At 42.2% G+C, this 9479-nt stretch overlaps 1 protein-coding gene across 1 annotated transcript in view; it reads right to left on the reverse strand.

Moving 5' to 3' along the window:
- Window positions 1-7445: 7445 nt before the first annotated feature.
- Window positions 7446-9479, reverse strand: part of LOC123498012 (pancreatic lipase-related protein 3-like) — a 6595-nt gene continuing 4561 nt past the window's right edge. Inside the window, exons 8-9 of the mRNA XM_045245086.1 lie at window positions 8902-9064; window positions 7446-8125 (exon numbers count right to left, since the gene is read on the reverse strand). Coding sequence (XP_045101021.1) covers window positions 8065-8125; window positions 8902-9064 — 224 coding nt within the window. The 3' untranslated portion in view covers window positions 7446-8064. The remainder of the gene's footprint in view (window positions 8126-8901; window positions 9065-9479) is intronic.

Here is a 9479-nt window from a genome sequence, read left to right on the forward strand (position 1 = left end):
TGATTAATTACCAGATGGACAGATCAACGTGAAAAGTTTTCGTTGGTGATGGCGGTGGTGGCGACATTCTTCCGGCGGGGTATTTAGTCTGATTACATGAATTAGGCAAGGAAGATTAACTTATGACTAAGATTAGTACATGCTAAAATACATTACATAAAGATAAGTATGCAAAGTTCCATGACTCGTGTGACGTAGGGTGGCGTGATCCTGTCAGCCCCACCCGTCTTTGGTGCCACACTCGTTACCATATTTAGACATACAGCATATGTTACCATATTTAGACATACAACATATATACATACACGTGTAATAGTGATTAAGAAATTAATGACAAGTACGATGTCCATTACTGTGTGACACCGTTACAGTACCTTACCGGTGTGCGAGGCTTCTCAGGGCAGTGGTGATGACATTGCAGTCTACGGAAAGATTACTATTATGTAAGACACAGATATAAGGACTCATGTTATTTGATTAAGTAATATTTTTGTTTATTTATTTATTTACTTAAGTTTTAAGAGCATCTGTTGGAAATGTGCTTAATTACGAGGTTAAAATATACGGGGTTTTTTTCTTTTTTTTTTTTTTTTTAGTAAGATACGTGCATGAGTATCACTTTTCTGTAACAGTGGTCTCATGAAAAGCAATAGAAAGCCAGAAAAAAATTGGCACAGTGATGAAGATTCAAAATTGTGTTGTCCTGAAAACTCTTCTTGATTGTATTTAAGGCATAAGATAGAGGAAGAACAGAAGCAGTCAGAAAGTTCTATTGCTATTATTATTAGTGTTATTATTATTATTATTGTTTATTATTGTTGTTATTATTATTATTATTATTATTATTATTATTATTATTATTATTATTATTATTATTATTATTATTATTATTATTATTATTATTATTATTATTATTATTATTATCATCATCATTACCATTATCATTTTTGCTATCGTCATCATCACCTTCAGTATCAACAACTGAAGTGTACATGTCCACAAAATCATTACCATCATTCACATAGAGACCTTGCAACACAAGCGTTACTTTCGGAAACATTGTGTCTGTAGGTCTTGGAGAGAGGCAGTGTGCTTCAGGATACTCTCCCCTGTGTCCTGAAGAAACCATTGCACTTCATGATTGTCCTTTAGGTGTTTAAGGGAAGCGATGCATTTTTTAGGCTTCCCTCTTTCAAGTTCTAAGGGGAGGCAGGCGTGATTTTTGCCTGTGAGGAATCAGTGTTCATGCCCTCAGAGTCTGTCAGGAGGTGGGTTCGAGCAGCGTCAGTGTCCCGTCTGTATGGTCAGTTTGGTCAGCCTCCACAGCCTCATCAGTCACATAGTAGCGTGTATCTGTTGTCTTACTTGTAGTCATCAGGATTTGTATCAAGCTTTTGTTTCTCTGGTCCTTCCTGCTTTGTGCTCTCTGCGTTGTTCTCTTTGTTGAGTGAATCTTTACTTGCTATTCATATTGACCTGCAGTGTACAGAATTGAGTTCATTTCGTGTTGTCTCTAAATTAAGCTCGAACTGTCTCGTTTTTATTTCCATCCAACTTAGTCAGTACTCAGGTGGGTAGTGGGTACTGGCGGCGTGCTCCTGCAGAAGGGAGTGACAAATAGGTCCTGCGCACACACACACACATACACACACACCGCTGTATCGCTCAAGTGTGACCGTATATTAGCATCAGGACGTTCAGGAGAGGAGTGACGAACAGTAACGCGTCTTCCTCTTCCACAGACAGCTCCCACTCACCACCACACGATCAAAGTACCCGCCGCTACGCCCTCCCCACGACCAACCACTGTTCCCTTCACCACGCTGCCTGATTTATTGACACACACACACACACACACACACACACACACACACACACACACACACACACACACACACACACACACACACACACACACACACACACACACACACACACACACACAAGAGAAGAAAGATTTCAAAGGGAGGTTTAAATACAGTGAAAAATAATGATAAATCCGAGTGAATTGACATGAAAGGAAAGGAAAGTGAAAGAAACTAAGAGGAAGAAAGAGACGGAGACAGAGGAGGAGGAAGGAGGAGGAAGAAGAAGACAGGTGTGTTTGTTTCCTTGACCCGTTCATTAAGGAAGAAGTCTCTCACTTGTGTTATGGAGGTGAGAGGTGGAAAGTGAGAGCGAAGAAAAATTAGAGAAGGAATTACAATAAGGAGAAAGAACGGTAGAGAGGAAGGGAAATAAAGACCCGAAAACTGAATAGGAAAAGAGGAAAGGATAGGAAATGAAAAGAAGAAATTAAGCTTGAGCGAGGAAAAAGTAGGAAAAACAGGAAGAGAATGAGAAAGAAGAGGAAAGAAAACGAAGGAAAAGGAAAGTGAGAATGAAGTAGAAGGAGTAAGATGAATAGAGACGGTAAAGGAAGGACAAGAGGAGAGGAAGAAAAAGAAACGTGGTAGGAGGAAAGAAAGGAGGGAGGAAATCAAAGAAAATGAGGAGAGTAAGAGTGCTTGAGGAAAGGAAAGGAAAACAGAGAGTGAGAGGAGGAGGAAGAAAAGAAAGAAAAGTAGGAGGAAGAGGAAGAAGAAGGAGGAGGAGGAGGTGGAGGTGGAGGTGGAGATGGAAGAGGAGGAGGAGGTCATCTAATGTGGCTGGAGGCAGGACATTAAGCATTAGGAGACTCGTGATGAAAACATTGAGGTCATTAAGACACACACACACACACACACACACACACACACACACACACACACACACACACACACACACACACACACACACACACACACACACACACACACACACACACACACACACACACACACACACACACACACACAGACCATTTCACTCCTGTATATGGTGGGAGTAATGTCTCTCAACACTAAATGCTAATAATCTTTCAGCTGTTGTAATCTGCTGTTGTTGGTTGTTGTTGTTGTTGTTGCTGTTTGTTGTTGTTGTTGTTGTTGTTGTTGTTTTTTTTTTTTTTTTCTCTTCCTCATTATCATTATTGTTGTTGTTATTGTTGCCTTTTTCATTGTTTTGTTTTTATTATTATCATTGTTATTGTTATTGTCACTATTATTGTCATTTGTAGCAGTGATAGTAGTAGTAGTAGTAGTAGTAGTAGTAGTAGTAGTAGTAGTGTTTGTTGCAGTATCATTATCATTATCACTATTGTTGTTGTTGATGATATCATTATTACTGTTGTTGGTGTTGGTGATCTTGTTATCATTTCTATTATTATTATTAGTTCTACTGTTACTACTATCATCACCATCATCATCACCACCATCATCATCACCATTAAAAGAAACGTGCAGATAGCCACGTATAAACAACAATACATTTTCTGTGGGTGTCCTGAAGTATCGTTGTTTGCCTGAGGACGTACGACACTTTCATAGTTTATAGTACGAGTTTCCTGCGGCCACCACGGCACGCTCGGCCCGGGGCGCTGCTCACGACGCTGGTCTGGGAGGGAGATGAGAGAAAGGAAGCAGAAGGAGAAGAAGGTCGTGAGGCTCCCCGTGGTGGTCCGACTGTCCTCCTCCTCGGCCTCCTTTCCCTTCCCAGCCATGACCGTCTGTGTTCTGCGTCTGGTACACTATCATTATGGTCCACAATGTAAGGAAACGTGTTGTGTGGCTTCAAAAGGCTGTGTAAAACGAATTTATTTGCACTGGCAGTCTCTCAAATCTTTGTGGTACATAACGCCAAGCACAAGAAATCAAGACGAGGTGAAATTTACGCTTTCTTCCACCGTGCTATTTGCAAGACACTCAACTCGACAGGATTCACGCTGAGAAGCCTCGGAACGCCTGATTTGTGATCTCTGTATTATTTCGGAATGGCAAAGGGTAAGCATGTGGTGTTCGATGCCTCAGTTCCGTCATCTATCCATTCGACACAACCTTCCAGACAGCTATTCTCTCTTCTCTCAGTAACACTCAACTGCCCTCAACGCGTACATATAACATTCTTAGTTTATCCTCCATTGAAAGTCTCAACTGGATATTTCGCATTTCTCCTAAACACAGGTTCCTTGAAGTTAGGTGTTCTGTATCCTCCTTGCCAATCAATACCTTGCCTCATTCCACCGGCTAACTCTACAAAGGCCTTATCCTTCCTTGCATAGACTATAGCTCCTACGTTATGAGGGTCGACTTGCACAGTTCTTTAGACAGGATGGAAAACTTTTCGTCTCATCGATTCTTCCATGGTAGCACTTACTCGCCACTGTAATATTGCATCTCTTTCATCTTTTAATGTTATATTCAGTGCTGCTACTCGTCAAAACTTGGTAATTACATCTTTTCTCCACTCCCACCTCCACGCTGCACTACACTCTATGCTTATTCTCTCCACTGTTTTGTAATTTTCAGTAAAACAATAGTTAGCTTGTATCTTCACTTGTCATTCTTTTAATCCTGCAACGCTCTTCCTGTTTCTCTATTTCTTCCTGTTTATAACTCGAATTTTTTTTTTTTTTTTTTTTTTTTCTTTTCAGAGGAGGAGTATCAAGACGGATCAGTCACCAAATTTGCTTCTCTTTCTGTTGCTTTACTCTCAGTTTACTCTTGGGGACGGTATTGTGAGCGGACTTTCTTTATTTATTTCTTTTATTATTTCCATTTTTTTTTTCACTGAGTCAGTTTCCATGTTACACGAAAATCAATATCAATACAACAGGCTTCAGCTTTTCATTGTTAGGCTTTTTTTTTCTTACTTTCCTTTCACATAATCTCTCTCTCTCTCTCTCTCTCTCTCTCTCTCTCTCTCTCTCTCTCTCTCTCTCTCTCTCTCTCTCTCTCTCTCTCTCTCTCTCTCTCTCTCTCTCTCTCTCTCTCTCTCTCTCTCTCTCTCTCATGCCAACATTTTTCTGGTGTTCCGAGCGTTAACAGTAAAAAGGATTCAGAAAAGTTCCTCCTCGCAGCTGTTTCTTGCCTGATGCCGCGTTATGTACTTGATGTTTTGAGGTATTTCTTCTTCTTCTTCTTTTCTTCCTCTTCTTCTTCTTCTTCATCTTATTCTTGTTATTCTTGTTGTTGTTGTTGTTGCTGTTGTTGTTGTTGTTGTTGTTGTCCTCCTCCTCCTCCTCCTCCTCCTCCTTCTCCTTCTCCTTCTCCTTCTCCTCCTCCTCCTCCTCCTCCTCCTTCTCCTTCTCCTCCTCCTCCTCCTCCTCCTCCTCCTCCTCCTCCTCCTCCTCCTCCTCCTCCTCCTCCTCCTTCTCCTTTTCCTCCTCTTGTAACCTGTTTCTCTTTAAATAGCTTCTTAGGTCATTCGTTTTTTCTTGTCATTCACTCGTCAGTTTACTTTAGTTAGTCCCTGTTTTGTTTTGTTTGTTTTTTCCAGCTGTGCACCAAGAATTTTTTTTTTTTTTCATACACCTCATGATTTCCTCTGCTTCCTTTCTGTCATCATACAAACTTAAGGCCTGTATTTAGAAACGCTTTGCCACGTACCACAACGATTTTCAGAGGCCACAGAGATGATATGCCTGGTTCTCAAGACTATTTCTTCTACTTAATACTGTAGAAATAGTGTTAATTTGTCACTAAAACCGTAAAGACTCTCTTAAAATACCGGGTAACTTAAACTACAGGCTTTTGAAATAGGGGCGTGGCGCACAAATGTTTCAGTATACGGTCAGCCTTCCATCTTTTGTTAGTCTCCTATGCCATTCTTCCTCACCTACAAAGTGAAAGTGGACGGCAGAGTGTGACGCTACGGTTGCTACTTTTAACGGCGACACGGGTTTGTTCGCTACAGTTCACAGTTACAGCTTTTCGTCGAATGCATAACGAAGAGCGGGAAATAAATATACGCAGTGTGAAGACGTAGAAAATTTTATGGATAGAGAAGACAGACAGACAGACAGACAGATAGATGCATAAGACCTTTAACCACATCACCACGAAAGCAAACCATTAAGAGTGGTGCAGTGATTTCAGATTCACTTTTCACTTCTTGTTGTGGTGACTCTCTCTCTCTCTCTCTCTCTCTCTCTCTCTCTCTCTCTCTCTCTCTCTCTCTCTCTCTCTCTCTCTCTCTCTCTCTCTCTCTCTCTCTCTCTCTCTCTCTCTCTCTCTCTCTCTCTCTCTCTCTCTCTCTCTCTCTCTCTCTCTCTCTCTCTCTCTGCAAGACCAGTAGTATAATCAGGCTTCTGTGTCATTTTGTTTTAATTTTCTTACGAATTTTGGTTATTTTTGTGGTCTCATCTTGGTTACTTTATATTCATGTTCTAAAATTTCCGCTCACCTTGTCCTCCTCTTTCCTTTCACTCCAATATAATCCCGCCCTCCCCGTCGTCCTCTTTCTCTGCCCGGCCCTCACCTCAACCTCATACACTCCATTTTCTTCCTCCTCTTCTTCCTCCTCCTTCCCCTCCTCCTTCTTCTCCTTGTTTCATGTTCTTCCTACGCCTTCTTATCTTTTCCTTCCTTCCTTCACCTGTTGAGCGTAAAAATTGTCTTATTTCAACAGTGGTCATCTGTCGCGTACTGTGTCTGCAGGTGGCGGCACACGAATGGTTATCACTAGTTTGTTTTTGTTATTGGTGTCATTCTTGTCTTTGTTGCTGCTGCTACTGTTGTTTTTGCTGCTGTTGTTGTTGCTTTTACAGTTGTCGTTATAACTTTTTTTCCACACATATACAGGTATTTTCTGTTATGGTGTTGGTGAGATCTGTATCGTTTCATTGAGAGCGCCAGCTGGAAGTCTAGATTCAGGTTGCAATGGTTCTACAAAACCCTTAAGTATGCTGAAGCCTCGAGGATGATGAAAGCGAGTACCTCAGGGTGTGTGGCTGGAGGTAATCTTGAGTCTTGCTTTGTGTTATTTTTCTTTAATCTGAAAGGATATCCAGTAAGAGGGTAGTTGGTAGCAATTAGGAATATCTGTGCTGAAAACCCTAGAGAAGGGTTGAAATGAGCGGTGGAGGAGGAGGAGGATGTATTCCAGTGCGTTGCATAGGGCAGGTAGTGAATGATGATGCACGAACCTGCATGAACAAGATCATTAACCTCAACGAAGCTCTGCCAGCCCATGCTTTGCAAACTTTCAACAGAAAACTAAATTCATCCTATCAAGAAAAGACTTTAAATGCGAATAACTGTTGTGTTTTACATAACTACACATTATGACATATAATTTGGTGTCAAACTGCTCTCCAAGATCAGTACTTCATATTCCCCAACTTCCTCTTCTACTCGTAAAGCGAATAATGTTGCACTGGAAAAAAAAATCTCCCCACCGTGATTTGCTTGTTGCTCGTGACAAAGAAAGAGTTCATTCATTCCACTAATTCCATCCAGACCAAAAACCAGTTCAGGATTCGACCACGAACTAGATCTGAATTACGTTTTCACATGGAAGAGACCACAGTGTGTAGAGGGAGGAGGAAGGCAATGTGGTTCAAGGTGTTTTGAAATAACAACAACTACTGTCTTGCTCTGAAATTATATTAGCCTCAAGTCGCCTCGGTGTGTCGAGTCGAAGTGAAGCGGTCAAACTTAAACTAAAAACAAAAACACTTGCCCCACCGGTGTAGTGCTCGTCACACACAAGGCACTCAGTGTTGCCTGGTGGCGGCATTTGTTGTACAGTACGTGACCTTCCGTCAGGCGCTGAGTCCTGCAGTGTCGCGAATGTGATAACACAGTCATTCTGATGCTTAGTGTTGATTGGCCTTTGTATTCTTAACTATAGCCTTTTTTCGTCTTATTCTACGTGCAGCAAATTTACCTTTTATCCCTTGCAAAGCTCTTACTTATTCTTAAGATACTGGATAATGTAAATATGAATAAGAATGGTCTGGTATCATACAAATTCCTGCGCCAGAGTCCAGAACACCAAATAGATAGTGCGGTGGTCAGCAGGTGCACAGAAAGGCAGTGGTGCACAGTGCGTCCCTCACTACGTAGTACCATCCACAGACCACGCTTATCCTTGTTACACCGTCTGGTATTGCCGAGTGGTGTGCGTTGCCGTCAGGTATTCAGGGCCTGATTCCTCCACTTCAGGAAGAGCCCAGGCTTTACTCCCTCAGTGCGGTGCGTCTTATTACATCCCCTGGGCGAAGGGCTTGTTCCTGTTGGTGGCGAGGTAGTACGTGCCGCTCAGGCTGTGGGAGGAGGAAAACAGGTCAGGTCAAGTCAGGTCAGGTTACGTCAGAGCAAGAGATAGCAAGCTCATTAGAACAAAGTGTGTGTGTGTGTGTGTGTGTGTGTGTGTGTGTGTGTGTGTGTGTGTGTGTGTGTGTGTGTGTGTGTGTGTGTGTGCTTGATTAATCAATTCCTCGAAAAAAAATAGTTATTTTTTTCCTTGCTTACTACATATAGGTGAAGATGAATTAGATGCCTTGTAAGGTGTTTGCAGTAGTGATCAGGTAAAGTGAACGTTTGGAAGAATTAACCAAAGCATTTTAATCTCCTTAGTCACCTGTTGTCCATTAATCCAAACCCTTTTCTCTGGACTTGTCAGGGATTGCCCAAGAGATTCATTGAGAGCAATCACAGAACATTTCCTGAGAAACGTAACATACACGACAGATTTAAAAAAAACTATTAACATTACTGAAGTCAGAGAGAGAGAGAGAGAGAGAGAGAGAGAGAGAGAGAGAGAGAGAGAGAGAGAGATTCTTAGTAGAGATACAGCAACAGACTGAGAGATGATAATAACAAAACTCTCTCAAAACCATTAAACAATATTGCAAGATTCAGTGTTATTCGTCGTTCTGTGGCTCTGTTCCCGTTATTTTCCTAAGTAATAGCTAATTTTGTATACTTATGCGTAATTTTCCCTCCCATACGAACTTATATCTTTTCTCCCAAGTGGAATCAACCTCATGGTAGTAATTGCATCAAGTAATAACTGGCTCATAATGCACCACGTCCTCACCTGCGGTCCACATGGAAGCCCATTTCGAGGCACCCCTGGCCACAGCCGGTGCAGCCTCCAGCCGTGTATGAGCCCCAGTCGCTGCAGGGCCGAGACAGGAAGCTGAGTTGGCCATTGATGCTCTCCATCCAGTACTCGTGCGACCTGCCGTGACTGCACCCGCCTGCCGGAGACACTTCGTCACTCTCCACCTTCAGGCTCACTCACCTCACTCGCAGCCTTATCTCACCTTGCTTCCCCGTGCTATGCTTCCTACCTTGTGTGCACACGTGTCACAACCAGCACACCACACACAATGACAAAGTAACACTGAGAGATATCCTGCCATGGTGTTCCTGTCCAAAATTTTGAGTCCGAGGTAGAAGATTTATGTAACAAGATTGCGCTCTTCACTGCATTACACACACACACACACACACACACACACACACACACACACACACACACACACACACACACACACACACACACACACACACACACACACACACACACACACACACACACACACACACACACACACACACAGCGTCTAGAATGTTTATATGCAAGAACGCTAGAATTCACGAAGGAAATAG

This window comes from Portunus trituberculatus, chromosome 47 (genome assembly GCF_017591435.1).
Source record: "Portunus trituberculatus isolate SZX2019 chromosome 47, ASM1759143v1, whole genome shotgun sequence".
Lineage (NCBI taxonomy): Eukaryota > Metazoa > Arthropoda > Malacostraca > Decapoda > Portunidae > Portunus > Portunus trituberculatus.